The following is a 24,193-nucleotide window of genomic DNA, read 5'->3' as shown; positions in this document are numbered from 1 at the left end:
AAACATGTGCTAAATAGAAGAAATAAGTAGTGTAAGTCAAATACACATGTAGTTGCACCCGAAAAGCCCAATTTTTCTTGCTTTCCTCATTCTAAGAGCCAAATCAGAATTTTTTGAGCCAATCGGATATTTCATATAACATATTTTTTAATATGCAATTGTATTTGCTTCTAGAAATTGCAATTTGGCTTGCAAAACTACTTGTTTCTCATTTAAACAACTTGGCTGGGTGGCTTTGCATGCATTTTAAGTATGTAAATGACCATGAAAGCCTCGATTTTCTTATTTACATGTAAAATGAAATATGTAATCCACCCAGAAAAGTGCGACCAACTCTTAGCTTGGGTTCTTATGCAATAAGGAACATGCAAATGGGTTGAAAAGTGTGATTTGCACTTAGAAGGATAAAATGCAACATGTAAATGATCTCCAAAAGTGCGATCTGCACTTTACATGCATTTCTAAATATGCATTCCAACTTGCATACCACGATCTACACTTTGCATGTGTTTTTAAAACATGAAGATGAGTCCAAATAGTGCGATTTGCAAGAAAAGACAAATATGCAATATTTATTGAGGATGGAAAAGCCCGATTTGCTTAAAACCATTCATTTCCAATGTGTAATGAGCTGGAAAAGCCCTTTTTTCACCAAGTGCATGCATTTCAACATGATTTCATTACTCCATTTGGGCATTTGAATTTATATGTGCTTTTCCATTGCATAAATGCCCTAATTTAAATATGCAATGTGGTTTGCAAACACCAATTTGCTTATGCATTTCAACTTCATGCTCTTATCATTGCATTTGACAAATGTAAATGCTCATCTAAAATCCGATTTTGGGTTTTTGGAGGAAAAACCTAATATGCATAAACGATGGAAAAGCCCAATTCATACTTAAACTCCCATTTTCAACATGCAAAGCACCATGAAAAGTGCGATTTTCTTGAGCATTTGAAGATAGAAGATTGTTGTGTTTGTATTTGCTTTATTTTTAGCATATGTATTGGCCTCCAAAAAATGCGATGTGCATTTGTTAAGGCATTTCCAATGTGTAAACAAGTTGGAAAAATGTGCTTGGCACATTAAATGAACATTTGCAACATTTCCCATTTGCATTTGCACATGAAAAATGCGATTTAGGGCTAGAATTGGAATTTTTCAAAAGCATTTGATCAACATACACAAACACATTGGGTCCAAGGCCCTTTCCCTACTTTCACTATCAAAAACATATGCAAACACATGGAAGAAGCCCAATTTTGGAGAGGAGATTTTCAGTCCAGCTTCTTTCTCCAAGTTTTTCTCTTTGCTCTCCATGTAAGTGTAAGATTTGAGTTTTGTTTGCATTTCTTGTTTGTTTGGCTTATTTGATGCATTCTTTTACTCTTTGATTTTCATTTGTTTAGTTGCAGCCTAGATTTTTGTTCTAAGTTGAATTCAAACTTTCATTTTTTGCAAATGCAAAAAGGTTCTTCCTCCAAAAAGAAAAATTGCTTGCAAAATTGAAGTATTTGGAAATAATCATTTGTGTCAAAGCTAGAGCTATGTTCTTTTGTTTTGTTTGTTTCGATTTGGTGTTTTTAAAGTTCAAGTTTTTGAAGAAAATGATGAAAGTTGTCTCAAAGAATACAAGTATCTGTTAACATTTCCAGCCTTCATGTTCATTTCATTTCCAAATTTGCCCAACTCCATATTTCCCAAATTTGTAATTGGACTTTTAAAACCCGATTACCTATTTACATAAGTTTAAAATAATGAGTTTTTATCACATGTAAATGCATTCTTAAATCTTGATTTTGTGTAAAACTTTCATTTTTAAACAGAAAACTCTTATTTACATGGTTCCAAGCCACATCTACTTACATTTATCCACTCAAGCCAAAAAGCCATATTTTGCCCGTATGCAATCCACCTGGGAAAACCTGATTTCGACCATTTTTGCCCAAAAAAGAAGCTGTCAATATTTTTTCCAGCCTATTTAAATGTTCAAAAAGTATCTAAATCATACCTAGAACACTTATCCTTCATGGATCTGCCATTATTGTCCAAATCTTGAAACCCTAATGGATTCAATCCCATTGAAAGATGTTTTCACTCTTTGAAATTCTCATGTTGCAAAGAACTCTTCAAGTCAAGATATGTCAGAATTTCTTTGAAGAATAGAGACATCTTGTCAACAAGATATGCTTTGAATAAAAGAAGCTATATTCATTTGGTCTCCACTTTCCCAATGGCTGCCCTGGAACTTGAGTTCATGTGGAAATGCGCCAAGCACTTATATATATATATATATATATATATCAGTTAAAAAATGTTGATAGGAATTTTTTTTGAGATGACATCCGGGCATCATTGTGAAGGTTTTCAAAGTGCCAAAAATTTGCAAATTTGACAAAGGAGAGTTCGCAACAATTCTGAGATGAGAAAAAGCTTGATTACATCCAGTTTTCAAATGACTACTAGTAATCCATCAAAGAGAATCGGGAAGCTATCAATAGATGCAATGACTCAGAATATAGGAACTCTAGACAACTTCATTATTTTCATTATTTTTTTTAGAAGACATGTATGTAGTTGATTTGCATGCAATCAAATTACATGTACCTTCAGTCATGTAATTGAATAAGTCTTCTCTCTTTCTTGTGAAGTTATCAAATGACTACTGACAATCCATCAAAGAGAATCGGGAGGCTATTAAAAGATGCAATGGCTCAGAATACATGAACTCTAGACAACTTCATTAGTTTGATCATTTTTCTTAGAGGACATGCATGTAGTCAAATTACATGTACCTTCAGTCATGTAATTGAAGAAGTCTTTTCTCTTTCTTGACTTGGTCAAGGTGGTTGAGTTTCTCCCACCTTTTTCTCCTCTTTTCTCAAGTTCCTTTGCCTATATTGTAACAAATGGATTTTCATAACAAAATAAAGAACTAATATCTAATTTTACATAGAAATGAAAGAGTTTCCTTCAACTAAGTTTCGAAACAAAACATCTTAAATCCTTTTCATGAGACATTAACTGATTTAACTATTAACGATTAATTGAGATAACCATTCAACTGAAATAACTCAAATAACAATTAACTAAAGTAACTGAAATAGCAATTAATTGAAGTAACTGAAATAATGATTAATTGAAGTACTGAAATAACGATTTCCTATCTTTCCTTGCATATAAGTAAAGCAAATACATGATCATATCAGGAATGGAAAGAAGAAACATACAAAAAGTAATTGGTGAGTCTTTAACTAGTTGTGCAAGCCTCGACTTTCGGTAAGAAGAGAAGCATTGACTTAGGCTTAACCTCCCAACCTCGGACCATATCCATTCCCACACAATCTTTTGAAAAGAAAGACCGTACCTCAAGATCGGGCTTGGGGTACTACTAGTCCAGCCACCTAAGCATTTTCGGTGTTCAGAATGATCACATAGTTATGAACAGACATGTTTGAATAACTGACACTACTGACATCAGGTGATCTTATGATGGAAAACATGCCTTTAACGACCTTGGCCAAGATTTTTGGATGGGTTTTATTACTCGATCACCACCGGTCGACTTGACAATAGGAGAACAATAAATATGAACATGCATGAGCTATTAAATGTTTTTCCTTTTAAAATAATATATAATTGTTATGTCATATCTGATTTTATTTCCATGTTATTGCAGATTTCTTTATCACCTCTTCACCCTCTTCCTTGGCCATACAGTCGGGTGAGTCCCAAGTGTTCAAATCTCAGAGTAAACCAGCTCATTCTATTGATCCTCAACGAGTGTATGAATATTACATGTTTCAGTATATTAAGACTTGCAAAAGTACAATTCGATTTTGACTTACAGCAGTAAAATAAAGATGTATAGACTTATCATGAACAATTGGTCTTGACTTAGCATGGGAAGATCTAACTCACTGAGAACTCATTCGAAGATACCACACAAAGATAAAGTACTGCATTTCATGGATGTATACCTTATTGCTGTAAACACAAACGTAGTAGTAATTTGATTATATATATATATATATATATATATATATATATATATATATATCTCAATCAAAATTGGGAAGCCGACCACATAACCTGGTTGTTTGAAGAAGGAACGAGCCTTGGTTGGACACTAACAACGAGTTCCTTTTCTGGAGTAATTCCAAAGACAAAATTCAGAGTGATTATCAATTACGACTTTCAACAAAGGCAAAATGAGAAGGAAATAACGTGACAAGAACTGCAGAGGTAAATCGTAAATTGTGTGGAAGGAGAAAATCAATTCATGTCCACTGGTTTCTCACGGCTTCCGAATACATAGGGTCATTCGGTATATCAAAGGCTTCCAATAAGCCGTAACTCTTAAAGAGTTAAAAGATTTGTCTTCTTGCAACATTGATGTCATATGCCAAGTGTACATTTCGGCCTTTTAAAAAGAAATGGATAAATATGGAAAAGAACTTGAAGGTTATAAATTAAAGGATAATTTATAACATATTTATCTACGTGCACGTAAATGTATTTCATTAAGATGACATCATATTATATATCTTATCCAAGGTCGTATCTTTTAAATGTATATCTAAATACATGCTTCATTTGGAAGATTATTTTATCTTCTTGTACACGTATTTAAATGTACGTATTAATTAGATAGAATCTTGTATAAAAATAATATTATGGTGTCACCTTATTTCTATATCTATGTGCACGTACATAAATATGTATTATAATGAGGGGATGGAAATATCAACCATAAGCTATTAAAGGTATGTACTTTAATTAAGTTAAAATCATTAATGTTTTTAATGTTTATCTAATAGCTCATGCGTGTCTAAATGGTTGTACCTTGCTATACAAGTCGCTAGGTCCTTAATATTGATATTTAACAAGAAATTTAGTTAATAACCATAATTTCGAGATCAAGCAACTGCTAACTACTATTATCCTCATATGACAAATAACGGATAATGACCATCCTCATTAAAAGTTAAACCATTTCATAGTATATAACAGTTATATTTAACTACCTTTTTCACATGAATAGAAAAGTAAACTATTCAACTCAATCGCTATATAATTTAAACTAGGTCAAAATTTGGGATGTAACATATATAAAGGAGTGCCCTTCATTGTAAACAATCATCTTTTTATGTGGAAGAAAACTCTGTAAAATTTGTGCAAGCATACTTGTGATTTGTAGTACAAGTTTGAAAGAAAATGAATAGAAGAAACAATTTGTTTTGAAGTTGTGTCTGGAAACAATTGTGGTAGTACAAGTTGGAAGTTGTGACTACAGTTTGTGTTGCTATATTCATTTCATGCTAATCTTGTTTGAACTTGGGGCAAAGTGACTAGAAGAAACTATTTGTTTTGAAGCTCTGTCTGGAAGCAACTGCGGTGATAGAAATTAGAAGTTGTGACTATAGTTTGTATTATTGTCTTTTATTCACGCATATTATTGAAGTTAAGTTACTTTAATGTTTGTGATCTGGAATAACTTATAATCTTAGAGTGTAGAAATCATCTACTTTTGGAAGTTTGTGTTGCCCAATAGTAGAGGTTTATCTTTCAAGAAAAGCATAGGAGTCTATGAGGTTCATAGCCATTCTTATAGTGTAGAAAAAATAGATAGATTTAAGCCGGTACACTTTCAATCAGCTTGTGAGTTGGTGTGAGTTTTTCGGCATCACTGTTTCCAAATTTAAGATAGAAGTGTACTAAAGAGATCCATCTTGGCCATTGCCCGCTCTGCGAGTAAGTGGATTCTTTCGTGAAACAAGAGGAAAGAATATTGGTTACACCCTTATAAGTATGTCTAAACGTCTTGCTTACCTTGAGTTGATCCAAGGAATTGTGAGAAGGGGGAGCCTTCCCTTTAACGTAAGAGAGACTTTGTTTCACATGCTGTGGTTGGTACTCCTATTTTGCAACAGAAGTTATACAAGCTGTCAATTGCAAAATATCCACCCAACATGTCTAAAATAGTTTGCTTGAAAAGAAAGCATCTTTGAATACCGGAATACTTAAAAAAAAAATTGTGTAAAGACGCTTGATAAAAAGTTGTAAAAATTCTAATAGTTGGATTTGCTATGATAGCAATAGCTAACAATAGCTATTTTGAAACATTGATCAACTTCTTTGTGGAAATAATGCTTACTATTATAAATTCAAGTGCCAATAATATTTACATATTTGTGCATGCTCATGCCATTAATTATTTCTCATATTTTCATGGGAATGCAATCTAAATGGGAACAAATACAAAAGTAAATTAACCAAATCATGTGTCTAAAATAGATTGCTTGAAAAGAAAGCATCTTTGAATACCATAATACTTAAAAAACAAATTGTGTAAAGACGCTTGATAAAAAGTTGTAAACACTGTAATAGTTGGATCAGCTATGATAGCCATAGGTAACAGTAGCTCTTTTGAAACATCGATTGAGTTCTCTAACAATCTTGGCTTTTCCGATTTGTAATGTCCCTTTTTTAGCTCACCATGGTTGGTGGTTTGGTTTTAGCCTATCATTGGCCCTAGTAGACTAAGTCAAATGGTTAGAGGGTCCCTGTTGGCAGAACAAGAGGCTCTTTCCCTTCTGAAGGTCAGAATTATTCGGGATTGCTATTCATTTGGATCAGCTTGGTACACTTACTATTTATAGTAAGTCATTTTATCAAACGTTTCTATAATTGGCAGAGAACTTGGACTGGCCTTTGTTGCAATGATGACCTTTGGCATCTTTGTTTTGCTTTGGTATTCAGGGATTTACTAAATATAGTAAATTAGGGTTGATAGAGATGAACCCTTAATACTTTTAGTATTGTACCCTACTTAGTAGTGAATGCAGTAGGTTACCTCCTAGCGAAGTCAGAATTTACAATGATTAATGATGGAGTTATAATATTATAATTATTGGTTTAAGTTATAGTTCAATTATAATTAACTATTAAGTTCATATCATTAATTGAATTATGAAGAGATTAATAAAGTTATAATATAAAGTCACAATAAATTATTTCAGCTTGTTTGGGAAGCTACTTCATTAGGAGGAATTCAAACTAAAGAATGCTTTATCCATTTCTAAAAGTACAAGCATTCACCAACTAAAAAGCTATATAAGAAAGGCAGCTATATAAGAAAGGCCATTTTTCATTTGGGTCATGTTATGAGATTATATTTTAATGTTATTTCTACATTGTTGCAGAAAAACAGTGACTGGTTTTTTTCAAGCACAAAAGCCCTCGGAATTAGTGAATGCTGGATGGAAACCCATGCTTTCTATGTGAGGTGAATTTGCATCTAAATTCACCATTTGGTCATCAAGTGCCAAAGTTTGAATTTACAAGAAGTTTGAACAGTTTGAGCTTTCATCTAGAATGGTATTGACATCTAATCAGTTTGGTACAAGTTTCAGATTTGTAATTAAGCTATCAATTGTGGAGAAATTAGTATTCAGCCAATGAGACATCCTGTAAAAACCCTAACTTGGTTATACTTAAACTACATCAATTTTCTTCATTAATCAGAGATTACTACTGTATATATTAATGCCTTTTGAATGCAAATAAATAAAATGTGCAACGCTAAGGTATTAAGTTCAAGAAATGATAATCTTTATTTGCTCAAAGCCAACTCTGATTTATTGTCATGTCCCCTCTCCCGCACTAGTTATATGGTGCCGGGTTAATCTATCTCCACATCCAGATAGATTAACAGCTTCATCAATCAGGATGCTTGCCAGTCACTAGGGAGATTAATCATAAGTTGTCACTTAATGTATTGAAAATATTTTAATAAGTTACTTTATGCTTTAAAAGTCATTTACTTTATAAGGTGACTTAAGTGACTACAGGACGAAATTGGAATTTAATCCCACATCTCTTATCCCAACACTTTTCCCTCACTTTGAGATTATAAATAAGAGACTCTGTCTTGGGATTTGGATACCACGAGTTTATGTTATTAAACAAATTCAAAAAGTTGCTTGATGTGACTTGGCTATTTTCTTGGGGACGAAAACCCTTGAGAAAAATCAAAGTGGAGTTGGACACAAACTTGACTTCACATTTTGTTACATAAGTTAGAGATTTGAAAGTGATAGATTTCAAAGATCTCAGCTCTAGGACGTTAACTGGCAGAATGGAAGTGGATGACAGGCAGAGTTAAAGTCTCCATCTACAGCAGAATACTAATGATCCTGTGAGTCTCTCTTTCAAAACTCATTTGGATTGAAGATAGCGTGGGACAATTTGGTAATTTCAAGATAAGAACGTGGTGGATATAATAGTAGTTATTTCTGGCATCATATTGAATGCCCATACATGAATAAGTGCACACAAAAAATATTAGGGACGAGAACAATAGTAGGTTATCTCATAGAGAACGTCATATATGTCAGGGATATTGTGACGCGGGGTGGTAATGTTGAATAACATACCGACACTTGGAATGACATCACTTGCAAGTCTTATCTCAATACTCCAGTCGCGGTGATAACAGAGGAAAAGAGACTGATCAATCAAGGCAAACGAGTTCAACATACTACAGGTTGCAGACTACATTTGAGGGCAGGACATGAACGTTGAGGGTGCTTGCTAGGCCGGAACAATACTCCAATTGATACGAACTCCAATATCATGGCTATGTGTTAATCATCTTCACTCTCAACCATGGTATGTTCTTTAAAAATTGTCATTAGAACATTGTTTACAGCTGCTTGAATGGTCCGCATGTCATACAAATCCCTTATTGCAGAACTGATGTATTGAATTCCATCTAGATATTTGATTTAATAGCTCATTTTTTGTCTGAGTTTAGTAATCTGCTATATACCATTTCTATTAGTAATTACCACAGTAACATATCGGTAACAACTTTGTAAAAGGACTTTGTTACATGATAATGTTTGACGAAATTACCTTTTAGTCCAAATTCAATATTCCTATTCCAATCTAGCAGAGATTATTACAGTGGTAATAGAGCCACAAGACCTTCCATCTTTTGGGAAATAATAGAATATTTGCAGACCAAATTTTATTAAAAAATGACAGCCGGGAATGTACAAAAGACATTATAAATTCAGTCATCTATAGCCATAACAAGCAGATTCTTCAGAAAATATTGAGATTGAAGATAGTTATTCGGTGGATGAGAAATTAATATTTGGAATAGGTGAACAGACTGAACTTTCTAAATAGGTTGATCATTTTGGACAGGCAATACAGGTAAACAACATTCAAATGACACTTAGTGAAACTAAATAGGACAGGGAAATACGGGAAACATTGCCGACCATTAGAGATGGGAAGAATAACATAGCTGATGCACTTCAACAATTTTCAATTAATATGCAACAATTAGCTCCTATTAATGGGAGAGCCCCGAGCCATCACGATGAAGGACACAGTGTAGCTGGATCACCCTGTGTTGTTAGAGCCCCCACATGTAACACTGACAAACCTTTAATGCCAATGTTTAATGTAGAAGAAGAGGCAACACACCCAGCCACACCAAATTTACTACCGGACAATGTTATGGGATTGTATGATGAATGGGATTTGTTTCCTGATCCTATTAAACAAAATGTGACCTTTGTCTAGTACCTAAATCAAAAAAGGGAGGCTGATAGACAGTAGCAAGATAGGAGACCTGGAGCACCAAACAGGGACCTAAAACATGCTATGAACAAGTTAACTCTCCCTACCTTTGATGGTAGCAGTAAGACATCCGCTAGAGCTTGGATCCACAAGCTTGATACCTATTTGACACTTAAACCCACGTTAGAAGTGGAAGCCATCAGATTTGCCACAACGTACCTTGACGGAGCAGCGTATGATTGGTGGTATCACAGTTTAGTCACCCAGGATCATGGCCTCATAACTTCATACGAGATTTTCCACTCCAAGCTGATTACTCATTTTGACAGGAAGGATATTGAAGTTTATTACAAGGATTTGGCTTAGTTACGACAGACTGGGTCCTTGGATAACTTCATTGATGATTTTCAGCGTATATTAGTGATGGAACCGGATATGACAGAGCAATGTAAGGTGATGTTGTTCACAGAAGGGTTACAGGATAGATTTAGGGGTTTGGTGAAGGTCCTTAAACCAAACACCTTGGATGATGTGATTAAGATCACCCATGATTTGGATTCACCTTCTTCACTACTATAGCCTCCGAAGAAACTGTATTAAGGGTCTACATTGTCCCAAGAGAACAAAAGTCAGCAAAAATCAAATCCTCCTAGATTGGATTTTGAGACACGTAATGAACTTGGGAGGAATAAATTGTGCTTCATTTGCAGGGAACCTTGGACTCCCGACCACAGATGCCTTGATAAAGGCAAGATTCACTATATTGAGGTTCTTTCAGAGGATGAAGGAGAGCAACCGGAAGGTAATGATATTGAGGACAGCAAGGAGGAAGAAGTTGAGGAGCAGGCCCTTAAAGATAAAAAGAAGAAAGCTACTACTGAACAACCTTCTGTTAAAGCCACCCTTTCTAGTGATCCAGCATTTCATCCTTTTAGGGTGAAGGGTGTTGTTAGGGGACAATGCATTGTTTGTCTTTTGGATACAGGACCATCCCATAATTTCATTAGCACACGGATGGTATTTAAGAGAGGATTGCAAACAGTTGGCATACCTCAGTTCGAAGTGACAGGTGGTGAGGTTTTGAGTTGCATAGAGAAGGTATCCAATCTTCAGATACAGTTTGATGATTATCTCTTAGAGACTAATTTTATGTGGTTGATTTGGATGGGTTGGATGCCATTCTAGGTAGACAGTGGTTATGGACTCTCCGCAGGTACATGTTTGATCACGAGACAATGTTGTTGAAATTCTTATTGGGTGATCGGTTGATAGTCCAAAAAGCCATACAAAATTGTGGAACCAAGTTGATAACAACGCATAGGATGGAAGCCATTTTGAGACATGATGATATCAAATGGGTGACACAGTGTTTCATCTCTTTTAAGGATACATACGATATAGGACAGTAATACCATTGTGACATCTAGACGGTGCTAGACAAGCACAGGAGGGTATTTGAGAATTTATCTCTAGGTATTCTACTGGATAGAGGGTTTGAGCATATCATTGAGCTAGAGGAGGGTGCCAAACCAGTCATTACCACTCCTTATCGTCACCCCAGTCATTACAAGGAAGAAATAGAGAAGAAGATTAAGGAACTTCTAGATATTGGAGATATCAGGCTAGTTCGAGCCCTTTTGCCTCTTTAGTGGTGTTGGTTAAGACGGATGTCACCCTTCGGATGTGTATTGATTACTGCACCCTTAATAAGAGAACCATTAAAAATAGGTATCCGATTCCCTGCATCGATGAGTTACTAGATGAGCTCCATGGAGCTATTTATTTCTTGAAGATAGATCTTCAATCAGGATACCATCAAATACGAGATTGAGAGGAGGATGTGCATAATACAACTTTCAGATGCCGCTACGGATACTATGAGTTTTTGGTGATGCCATTTGGGCTCACTAACGCACCAACCACTTTCTAGTCATGCATGAACCACATCTTCAAAAAGCAACTATGAAAGAGTGTGTTGGTTTTCTTTGATGACATATTGATCTTTAGCAGGACTTGGGAGGAACAGTTGCAACACCTAGATGAGATCCTTAGCCTCATGGAAGAACACCCTTTACTCGCAAAGGAGTCTAAGTGCAAATTTGGATTAACCGAGATTCTCTATCTAGGTTATGTGATTGGTGTAGAGGGAGTTAAGGTACATTAGGAAAAGATACAAGCAATCCTTGATTGGCCACCGCCGAGAGATGTATTTGAGTTGTGGGGCTTCCTTGGCCTTTGTTCTTATTACAAGCGATTCGCCAAAGGTTTTTTCCAAGTAGTAGCCCCCCTTACTGATTTGACACGGAAAGGGGCATTTAGATGGACAGAGGATTCAGAGGTAGTCTTTGATAGACTGAAATAGGTGATGAGAACGTGTCCAGTTCTGACACTTTCTGATTTTTCTAGACCTTTTGTTTTTGAGTGTGATGCTTCAAGGAGCAGTATCGGGGCAATTTTGATGCGGGACCGTCATCCCATAGCTTTTGAGAGCAGGAAACTTAGGGGCAGTGAGCTATTATATTCTGCATATGATAAAGAGATGCTAGCCATAATGCATGCCATAGCCAAGTTTAGACAATACTTGGTGGGAAGTAAATTTACAGTGAAGACTGATCATAACAGTTTACATTACTTCTTGGAACAGAAGTAGTTGAATGAAAGATAGTAGAAATAGGTCAGCAAGGTCCAAGCAAATGATTTTGACATTGAATATGTCAAAGGGAAAAATAATATAGTTGTTGATGCACTTTCCCGAAGACTCCTAGTGATAAGAGTGTCGTATCATTTCCGAGATTTCAACACATTGGAGATCCTAGCTATTAGTGGAGTATTCCAAAAATACCCACGCATGTTAGATTATGGATGGTATACTTCAAGATGATCAGCACAAGGTAATGGATGATATTATATATTATAAGAATAGAATCTACGCAGTACTCGAATCTAAACTTAAAAGGGATATTATGCACACTATACATGTTGCACTTTCAGCAGGGCACCCAGGTTTTTTTAAAAACCTACAGGCAGATTAGAAAGAGATTTTCATGGAAGGGGCTAAAGGATGATGTTTTGCAGCATGTTAAAGACTGCCAGACTTGTCGGCAGAACAAGTCAGAGTAGGGCTTTCCTGCAAGTTTACTTCAGCCTCTCCCTATTCCAGCCTAGAGGTGGGAGAGTATCTCCATGAATTTTATCCCGGGTTGCTGAGGGTACAGGGCAAAGATTGCATTTTTGTGGTGGTAGATAGATTGACTAAGTTCGTGCACTTCTTTGCTATTGCTGTGGACTGGTCAGCCTCTCAAGTGGCTGAGTTGTTCTTTCGAGAGGTTTTTCGTCTTCATGGATTACCCAGGACTATTGTGAGTGATAGGGACACTAGGTTTCTCAGCACCTTTTGGCAGGAGGTTTTCAGATTGATAGGTGTAGAGTTGACTCCCAGTACTAGCTATCACCCACAGACGAATGGTCAAACCGAAATAGTGAATAAATGGGTGAAAGGGTATTTGAGAAACTACATTGTAGGTTAGCAAAGAGCTTGGGTTAAGTAGTTGTATTTGGGGGAGTATTGCTATAACTCCACATATCATATGTCTATTCAGATGACTCTCTCTCGTGCTCTTTATGGCTACAAAATTCTCTCTTTCATTGATTTGGCTTTACATGACAGGAAATCTCCCTTAGCCAAAGATTGGGTTCAGGATCAACAGGATATTCTCAAATCTCTTAGAGATAATATTCAGCAGACGCAAAACCAACAAAAGTTATATGCTGATTGACATTGTTCAGAGTGGAGCTTCGAGATAGGAGACTGGGTTTAGCTTTGTCTACAACCATATAGACAGAGCTCCCTGAAGAAAAGTGGGTCAGAAAAGCTAAGCCCAGATTTTACGGACCCTAATGCATCACCAGGAGAGTTGATGAGGTTGCTTACGAGTTGGATTTACCTGGTGAAAGCCAAATCCACAACATATTTCATGTCTCATGCCTCAAGAAGGCAATTGACCAACAGATTGTTCCTTCAAAGGGTTTGCCTCCACTTGATGAGGAGGGTAAGCTTGTCTTGAAGCTGGTAGAGGTGATTGAGACCAAGGAAAGGAAGCTGCAAAATAGGTCCGTCAGAGAATATCTAATCCACTGGAAAGATTTTCCATACGAAGACGCCACCTGGCAAGGTGAATCTATTTTGCAGCATCTAGCATTGAGATTGCTTGAGGGCAAGCAATCCTAGGAAGGGAGGACTGTCATGTCCCCTCTCCTGCACTAGTTCTATGGCGCCGTGTTAATCTATCTCCACATCTGGATAGATTAACGGCTTCATCAGTCAGGATGCCTACCAGTCACTAGGGAGATTAATTTTAAGTTGTCACCAAATGTATTGAAAGTACTTTAATAACTTACTTTATGTTTTAAAAGTCATTTACTTTATAAGGTGACTTAAGTGATTACAGGACGAAATTGGAATTTAATCCCACATCTCTTATCCCAACACTTTTCACTCACTTCGAGGTTATAAATAAGAGACTCTATCTTAGGATTTGGATACCACGAGTTTATGTTATTAAACAAAACAAATTCAAAAAGTTTCTTGATGTGACTTGGCTATTTTCTTCGGCACGAAAACCCTTGAGAAAAATCAAAGTGGAGTTGGATGCAAACTTGAGTTCACATTTTGTTATAGAAGTTAAAGATTTGAAAGTGATAGATTTCAAAGATCTCAGCTCTGTGACATTAACTGGTAGAATGGAAGTGGACGACAGGCAGAGTTGAAGTCTCCATCTACAACAGAATACTAATGACCCTGTGAGTATCTTTTCAAAACTCAATCGGATTAGTTTGGTAATGTCAAGATGAGAACATGGTGGATATAATAGCAGTTATTTCTAGCATCATATTGAATGCCCATACGTGAGTAAGCGCACATAGAAAATATTGGGGACGGGAACAATAGCAAGTTATCTCATAGAGTACGTCGTAAATGTCAGGGATATTGTGATGCGGGGTGGTAATGCTGGATAACGTGCCAACACTTGGAACAACGTCACTTGCAAGTCTTACCTCAATACTCCAGCCACGTTCATAATAGAGGAAAATAGATTGATCAATCAAGGCAGACGGGTTCAACATACGATAGGTTATAGACTGCATTTGAGGGCAGGACGTGAATGATGAGGGTGTTTGCTAGGTCGGAACAGTACTCTAGTTGATACGCACTCCAATATCATGGCTATGTGGTAATCATCTTCACTCTCAATCACGGTATGTTCATTAAAGACTGTTATTAGAACATTGTTCACAGCTGCTTGAATGGTCCGCATGTCATACAAATCCCTTATTGCAGAATTGATGTATTGAATTCCATCTAGATATTTGATTTAATAGCTCGTTTTTTGTTTGAGTTTAGTAATCTGCTATATACCATTTCTATTAGTAATTACCACAGTAACAACTTTGTACAAGGACTTGGTTACATGATAAATGTTTGACGAAATTACCTTTTAGTCCAAATTCAGCATTCCTACTTCAATCTAGTAGAGATTATTACATTTATTTATACCAGTATTAACATTAATCAGAAAATACATTAACTAATGATAAACAATGTGGAACCTGGTTGTGTGTAAACAGTCTTTCAATACCCAAGGGCAATTTGGAAGTGAATGCAGGGTTCTGTAATGATTTGCAGATCTTAAACAATGTTACACCTCTCTCCCACATTAGTTGCACCTCTAGCACATAAATACTAGTTGCACAAATCAGTAGCAGACCCGTGATAATGAACTTCAACCCCAATAACATATGCAGATGACAATAAGAAAATTGCCTAGATTCACTTCTTTGAATTGTAACGCAACTTCCAGAATTTGATTATTACTTGTCCTTTGAATATCAGGTAATGATCTTCAGCAACAACTCTCTAGACTTGAACGTTGTTGTTCAATTTGCATGCAAATTTCCCTTAAACCAGTCAATAAGCTCAACTCTAATTTTCTCCTTAGTCACAGTAGGAAACATTAGGAGAAATGGCAAAGTCACAATTCAAGAAGCAATTACAATTTACTTTACTTCAGCAGCAAATTGGAAGACAAACTTAGAAGGAAACTCAGTATCTCCCAACCACAGTATATACAACAAGAGATATTAATTATAATTTCAGAACTTTAATCCACAATAACCTCAACTATGGATTAAAGGCATAACTTAGCTTCAAAACCCTTATACTTCAGCTAGGGCCATAGAATATTAAAACTCAGAAAAGCCACAAAGGCAATAAAAGCATATAAAATATTCAAGCTTGCTTTTCTCAACAAATGGGTTTGTTTTTATAACCTCCAAGTACTCTTTTGTTGCCAAAATGTAATTTCACTTAAGAAGCTTCACCACACAATATTAATTAGAAGCTTCCTTTAGATTCTCTCACTTGACTTGGCTTAACTAATTAATAAATGAAACTTTCCAATGATAACTCAACTCTCAACTTAAGTGAAATTATAAATTTATACTAAGCCATTTAATAATTAATAATAATTTATCCACTAAAAATATAATAACTCCCAAAATACTCATCATTTAAATATGTCGTCTGAAATAGGAGGCATACCTATTACTTCTCCATGTGACCAAATGCACTTTCCAAAAATAGAAAAGGTACATCTCGATCAACACCAACTTACCACAAATAGTAAGTTCACAAAACTAAGCCCGAACGATGTCCGATCTGAGCCAAACACAGACCAACTTGTAGTTTACTGAAATATGGAGAAGATAAGACCCTTCCAAGCCAAGCCACTGCCGCAGAAGACCCTCTATCTATAATAATTAACCTACAAGGATCACAATAATAGGCTAATCCTTGGAACTCCAATAATGTGAAAAATGGGGACATTAAACGTCCCAGAGAAATTAGTCTTTTATTGATTTGGCACCCTTGCTTGGAAATGTTGGCATTTGCACAAGGTTTGGGGCAGGCTATTCAAGGTATGGATCTGTAGCTAACAATCGCACACATATTAGTAAAAGTTTGCTATTTTTTAATGAAATCAGAACTGAAATGATTACAAATCTGGACTGAGATACATGCTGGTATAAATCTGAATCAGAATGATTTTTTATAATATTTAAAGTCTATTGATGTTGCGAACAGTGGATATATATTATTCAATAGAAATTGGTGCATCCTTGGGTTGAGTGCAAAGTGTTTGTTGTAATGAATGTATATGCAACTCTATGAGGATTAGCTTAAATTGCTGATAACTGTTTGATAAATTGCTTCTTCTGTGATGGGAGTTCTCAAACTATATTTATTTGAAGTGCTTGATTAAATGTTGTTGTAACGAGCCTGCTATTTGGTAAAGTTGAATCTCAAATACATACGTGTTATTGGTTCTTGGCCATTTTCTACAATACATCAGATTACTGTTTCTTTGCAATTATTTGATAGAATTCCTTTGCAAGTTGTTTGCATTGTAATGTGTTTTTGCACAAGGGTAATCAGAAATTTCAGATTAGTCTGCACATACCAACTGTTTGACGAAGTGCCTATGTTTCAATACCAACAAAATCAGTTCAGAATTAAGAGGGGATCTTATAGTGGTTTTAGAGCATTGCATGTATGCCAACAATTGAGTAAATGTGCTGAGTGAAAGTACATGTTGGAAGTTATAACCCACAGGGGTTATTACAAGATGGCTCTTTTGACTTTTGAAAAGTTGAGACATAAAAACTCCCAATTAGGATTAACTAATTTAGATTTCTGCCTTCTGAAGGCTTCCTATGAAATGAACTTTTCGTTTTCTTGAATTGATAAATTTAATGCAAAAATTTAGCTGTGATCCTTTGATTTCCATTGGTGATACGCTCTTTTTGTAGAATATTAGAAGGCTTAGTTTTATATTTGTGTTTTCAGAAAATCTACAATTTGGGTTGGGTTAAAAATGTGCATGGATGCTTTATTAAAAAATATCTAACAATGCCAACATATATTATTGTTTTAATTTATATAATTGATATCTTTAACACTTACAACATTGTCAACCCCACCGTTATGAGATTTTGATTTTGGCATTATGATATGGCATGTCTCTCATATTATCTCTATATACTTTTTCCTACACGTAGGTGACTCCTGGTGGAAGCTTGAAATCTAATGTTTTTCCCATTTTTATAGAATTTGTTAAGTAGCTCAAGGTAAAAGCCTGTTGGAATGTTTTAAATAAAGTATCTAAAAAATTCCTTTCATAGCTGAGCTCTCTAGATTGTGATTCGTATGTTTTTGAAGTAATTCTTTTAGCCATAGTAATCATTTTATAGACTGAAATTATAGTTTTGAGCACCCTTTGTCACTTAGTCTTTTTTAAAGACCAAAAATGTATAATTTTAACTTCCTTTGCCACTTTTTCATTTTTCATTTACAATGTTTTTATTTTTTTTAACAGAATTGCATTGATTAAAATTGCATTCTGATCTCCATCTTTTTGGCAATTTCACTTAGCACTTTTAACATTACACTTTATCAATTATTAGTCCAAATCATACTTTTGGCCTGTTTTGTCACTTTTGCCAATTTGCATATTTGGGGCAAAATCACGCGATTTGTGCAATTCTGGCACTCTACCACTTTTTTTAAGAGTAAAATTGCTTTTTTAGTGCCCGTGCCTTTTGTTTTCTTATAACTTTTGAATGCCTAATGGGCATGGGGTTTGAGGATTTTCACAATGATGGAACAAAGAGGGGAGGTAAACATCTTCATATGATAAACAACTATGGAAATTTTGTATTAGTGGAACATTGCTTCATTCTGTATTCTATATTGTACTCAATAAATTAGTGCACTTCTCATCAGGAATGAAGTTCAGTAGTTTAACTATTCCTTTTTGCTTCTGTTATAATGTTGAAGACACCAATTCTATAAAATATGAACCAAAATATAAGTAACCTTTTGTCGCAACAAGTTAACAAGATATTAGCTAACTAATCCTGTAAAATCATGTTTGAATACCATCATAAATTTCCAAAAGATGTGAAATTTGTTTCATAAATCTTGTAAGTAACAAAAGATTCAAGTCCTCGTTTCTATTGCAGAGGAATGAATTATCTTCATGAATGCAAGCCTGGGGCAATAATCCATTGTGATTTAAAACCAAAGTAAGCCCTGCTTTAATTTTACATCTTTTGCCTTTGTAGTTAATATTAGTCTCCTGTTGTAACTATCTGTTGATCATTTTCACTTTGCGTTATTCAGCATTATGATTTGATATTCACTGTTTGAGGTGTTGACAAGGTGCCAGAAATATATTGCGCGACAGTGGGGGGCATTTGAAAGTGACAGATTTTGGACTTGGTAAATTGTTGAAAGTGTCCTCTGATAAGGTTAAAGAATCACATATCAGACCTTTGAGTGATACATCGAGTAAGTTTATGCTTGCTTGCATACCCCTGCTCTCTTGTTTTGTGTTTGATACTCTGATTTGTGCTATCTCATTTAGAGGATATACACTGAAAATTTGTTGCATCAGATAGTTCCTAAGTTTTTTTCCATTTCTTTTCCATCTCCACATTACACCTTATGCAATCTTAAGGACAATATTTTTATCTATTCCAAAATGATAGATGTTTAGATGCAGGATATCTTAGAACTTTAATGTCTTCCGTAACAATATAATAATAATATTGATTGTCTTGGAATAAATTGTGATGACTTTTTTCTTTGTCTGGGTATTTGTAAAATGTATGGAAACTTGGGCCTTTTTGAAACATGAATGGTTAATTTTATAACCTCTTGTTTTGAAGCTGGACCAATTATCGAAAACTTATTTCTAGGGATGACACCCTTTTTGTGCAAGTCAACAATGTGTTCTACTTAAACACAAACATTGTTCAATCTCTACTTACGAACTAATCATGGTTTTGGATTTAAACATTTTTCAAGCATAAACATCTGGTATATAGTATATAGGATATATTCTAACATTCTTGAATAGAAAATCATCTTCTTTTCATCTATGTGGACTATCCTAAAGCACCTATCAAAATGTTTTTGCTAAAATTGTAGATTTAATATAAATTATCTTGTCTTCAGCAAAGTATGGACATTTATCATATACTCATTTTGACCTTCCATTTACTGATCTGTTCTAGCCATGTGCAATGAATCTGTATGCTTTTACGATCTATGAACCTGATACATATGATATTATATAATTGTAGACCCCACTTTGTACACAGGTATTTACAAGCTATCTTGAATGCTTAATGATGTAATATCACCAGACTAGTTGTTTGAAAGCCACATTGTAACTTTGCCCTGAAATAATAAATCATACACTCATTGAAGTGCACACCATCCACTTCTCTTAAACTTCCCATGTTCATTCCTTCTATTACGTACATTCCATATTGGAGTGCAGATATGCTAGGAAGGGTCAGCTGATTCAAATCAGGGACTGCCAAGGATAGGGTAAACCAATCTAACAAAGAAGAGGATTGAAGGGAGAAAGTAGAAAAAGCTAGTTGCTGACAAATCTGTTATTTGACAAGACAGATGGTTGTCCAAAACCAAAGAAAGAGCAAAGCATGCAACAGTTAGAACTTTTTACTGAATTTAATGGTATGGATGAATAATGAGTGGTGCATATGCACATTGAACGATAAGCATGAATAATATATGCTTAGAGTATGAATATTATGTACTTAGTGAGTTGTTGAGTGCTCATCTTTTATTGCTCTGCAAGTTTTGGCAATGTTTACATGTCGAGTTTTTATAGTATGAATCATAGATTACATACTCAATGAGTCATCGAGTACTTGTAATGAGCCCTGCTGGCTCAATCCAAACTATGCTGAAGAATTTTTGTTTTTTTTGTTTTCCAAATATATTAATGCTAAACTTGAATGTAAGAAATTGATAACAATTCACACCAACTTTAATTGCTATTGATCAATGACAAGTATGTACAAATGCTCACTCACATATGCATTAACTTAATATATTTTAAGAACCTGGTACGCTGAATGATGTTGGATTTCAATTTGCAACAGTAGGTGTGAAGTCCACGCCAAGCCCTATAACATATCACAACCTTTCTATAGAATTGCTGTGTAACAATCAGATTTCCCGGGTCTAAATTAACATCTAACATACTCAAGAATACATATATAAACTTCAATTTCATAGGAAGGTAGTTACATCATTCATGTTCATGTTCATGTGAAAGATTTACCGCTAAAATCAGTTGGACAAAATTTCTTAACTAAAAACTTGGATTACCAATAAATGAAATAACTAGAGAGATTAAAGTCTGCATACCTTGGGAACTGAGGTTGAAAACATAACTAAGGATGCTTCTGCAACCACCCGGGTTAGTCTACAATTACGCTACAACAATTTCACAAGTCGACTATCATCTAAAAACCACTATCTCAAAAATCATATGATGATTACAACTAAATACCACTATAAATTTAAAATAAGGCATCACAAATCATTGTACCAATTAGGGCATCAATTACCATGTGTTCATTTAGGGCTCTTGATACCGCTTTACCACTTAGGGCTTCTGCAACGATGTTTTCTTTTTAGGGCTTCCGCAACGACAGATTCAACTAGGGCTTCGATACCACGGATCCAATTAGGGCTTCCAATACCACTGTATCATTTAAGGTTCCAGCTGTCATATAATCAATTAGGGCTTCAGCTTTCTTTTCCTTCTGATTACTTATCTGTGATAGTAACTCAAGATTAGAAATATATTTATATTCGATATTTATATAAATAAAAAATAATAATTTATGAATCTATCCCTTACATAATGATAACAATGAAATAACTCAATTTAATCTTACCTCCTCATAAATAAATGTGATATTACCTATTTCTGATAAACAAATGAATGCATAGCTTATTTCTTTCTAATGCCTAAGGTGAAACATTGTCAAGGGCTTTACCACCCAACTGCGGACCACAACTTATCCCTACACGATCTCTGATGAGAAAGGCCCTCCCTACCCAGAATTGACAGGGGTCATCTTGCCATCCACTAGGCTTCCTGATAATTTAACTCACCACACGACTCGGTAGCAGGAGATCACAGTAACAGGAATGTGCATGAGCTATTGTTTAATTTTAAATGATAACTAATGAAGTATCTTTTCTGGTACGGATTTGATTATTGCAGAATCCCACTTAAGGATCTCAACAATTTTGACAACATTTTCATGAGTGAAACATACATGAGCTAATATTATTATTTATCATATTTTATCTTATTCTGATGACAATCTTGATTTTTACAACTCACCTTTCCTAGGCCATCAACCGGTGACTCCCTGATGCTGACATAATAATTTACTATGGTCTCATAAAGACTTGCCTCATTTTTCTTACTATGGTCAATTGGTATTCTTTTTGTACATTTGTTGAAAAACTCTGATTTATTAACTTATCTCTGCTTTAAACATGATTTCAAATTGCATGAAATATGCTATCCAAGAAGATGGTCTTTTAAGATAAAAGAAATTTAAGAGAAATTGTCTATTCAGGTATCATGTAGTTACTAATTTGAATAGAAAATATGACAAATGAATCAACTGATCTTCAACAGGATTTATATATATAATAAATTGAGAGGGATAACTGTGGACAGCTTCATCTGGGACTTAAATCATAACAAGCAATAAAGAAAAAAAGGATTTATGTTTGGCTCTTTGAACAATTCGATGATACAAAAACATTGGCTATATGGTTGGCTTACAAGGATGATTTCATATTATTATCATTGTGAAAAGGAAGAGAGAGTGTTTTTCATAAAATACAAAGGATATCTCATATGACCTAGCCCTGTGATAAAGGAACTCAAAATTCTGGAATGACTATAGTCAGCTTTATATATATTACATCCATTACAAAATAAATTAAAAGGCTGAAAGAAAAACGCATGGCTTCATACCTTCAATATCAATGAAAATCGTATGCCAAACCTGCATAGGTTTAAACGTGACTTAATGCAATATGAGATGGGCAGATACTTGGAGTGAAAAAGTCTTCTTTGCTATGGTTTCCATGTTTGAGAACCTAGGGAAATGGTTTGGGCGTGAGCTGTCAACAAGAAGGATTTAAAACCGAGTTTTGCTGATACAACACATAGTTCAAAAGAATTTCGAACTTGAGGAATATCAATTCAACTAGAATGTAAAAGAAGCCATAAAACAAAAGGTGAATTCCCTGAGATACGACAAGGTTTGCATATAAAATGTTGAGTCGGCCATACGGCTACCCAGCAGTTACAAAGATCACTCAAACTTTCAATCAATTCGGCTAAGGCAAGAAAGAAAAGAAGATACAAGGTTTTAAAAAGAGTTATTTTTAATTATAAAAAACTAATAAGCAACATTATTAAATAAATAATAAGAGCCCGACTCTATGGCTTCCATCAGTTACAAGAAAATCCCAACGAAAATCAAGATGACCATTCGGAAAATCCAAATATTAAATTGACTAAAAGAAAAGAATAAAAAGTTGGAAAGAATAAAATTCGAAGATTATAATAATACAATTATTATAATCCGAACATTATTATAAAGTATGGCTATTATATTAATGGTGCCAAATCAAGGTTATAGTTAGATGAACATTTATAAACAATTATAAAAAAAATACTACGACAAAAGATAATTTAAAATCCTTTAAGATACGATTTACAAATAATTAAATTATTTTAAATAAATAAATTATTAATAACTCAATTCTTTTGATTAAACTATTTATTAAAATAACTCATGCGATTCCACAGATGTATTCTGTTCCAAGTTGCTAGGTCCTCTACTTGTTTGCTCAGTGATGGTGACGCCCTGTCTAATTCTTTTCTAACAATGCTTCCACCTCTTCGGCATGCTCCCTGCAAGAATTTTCTTCGTAATTAAATTATAAATTATATAACCATAAATAATCATATCAGTTAATCTTTCATCCTAATTCCATGAATTCGTGATTAACGATCAACTAACATGTCATCTGCACTTGAAATCATAACGACCAATTAACTTACCATTTTGCTAGATTATATCAAATTAAACTGCCAACTGACTTCATGTGAACCTCAACGTCTATATTCCAAGCTAGGTCAAAAATTGGGATGTAACATGCTGCCAGTATTTAGAGTGAAACGCTGCTATAATATTATAACCACATCCTTTTGGAAAAGCCACGCCACCATATGTGATCTAATTTCAAATGTAAAGATTGTAAATGCTGCTACAGCAAGATGAATTGCAGTATCATATATTGCGTCCAAATGACATTAATTCTAGTGAAATCTTGCAGAGAATTAAGATGCCAAATAAGCCCTTCCTCTTGTCTTCAAACCGCAGTAGTAATGAGTAATTGATTCACAACAAAACCTTCAGTCTTCAGATAGAAACATAGATCAATAAGACACACACAATTCATTGGCAGTGTGGGCCAACTCAAAGTGCAAACCAGATTTGAGATCGTCAATTTCTCCAAACCCCACTTACAAACCCTTTAGCTCTCCAATTTCAATAAACATTAGCATATAATGAATGATCGATCCATCTCATGGAGTTCTTTTTATAATATTA

The 24,193-nt window shown here is 34.8% G+C and overlaps 1 protein-coding gene across 4 annotated transcripts in view; it reads left to right on the top strand.

Moving 5' to 3' along the window:
- LOC149538885 (integrin-linked protein kinase 1-like) overlaps positions 1 to 24,193 on the top strand; it is a 293,426-nt gene that overhangs the window by 151,401 nt on the left and 117,832 nt on the right. For 2 of the 4 annotated variants that reach the window (XM_089800261.1, XM_089800262.1), the window contains exons 7-8: positions 18,680 to 18,742; positions 18,886 to 19,007. In XM_089800261.1, coding sequence (XP_089656387.1) covers positions 18,680 to 18,742; positions 18,886 to 19,007 — 185 coding nt within the window. The remainder of the gene's footprint in view (positions 1 to 18,679; positions 18,743 to 18,885; positions 19,008 to 24,193) is intronic. The other 2 variants (XM_089800263.1, XM_089800264.1) reach the window with 1 other exon arrangement.

The sequence above is a fragment of the Cupressus sempervirens genome, chromosome 9, assembly GCF_028749045.1.
Source record: "Cupressus sempervirens isolate cs-2001-9-10 chromosome 9, ASM2874904v1, whole genome shotgun sequence".
Taxonomy (NCBI): domain Eukaryota; kingdom Viridiplantae; phylum Streptophyta; class Pinopsida; order Cupressales; family Cupressaceae; genus Cupressus; species Cupressus sempervirens.
This window is presented reverse-complemented; position numbering and strand designations above follow the sequence as displayed.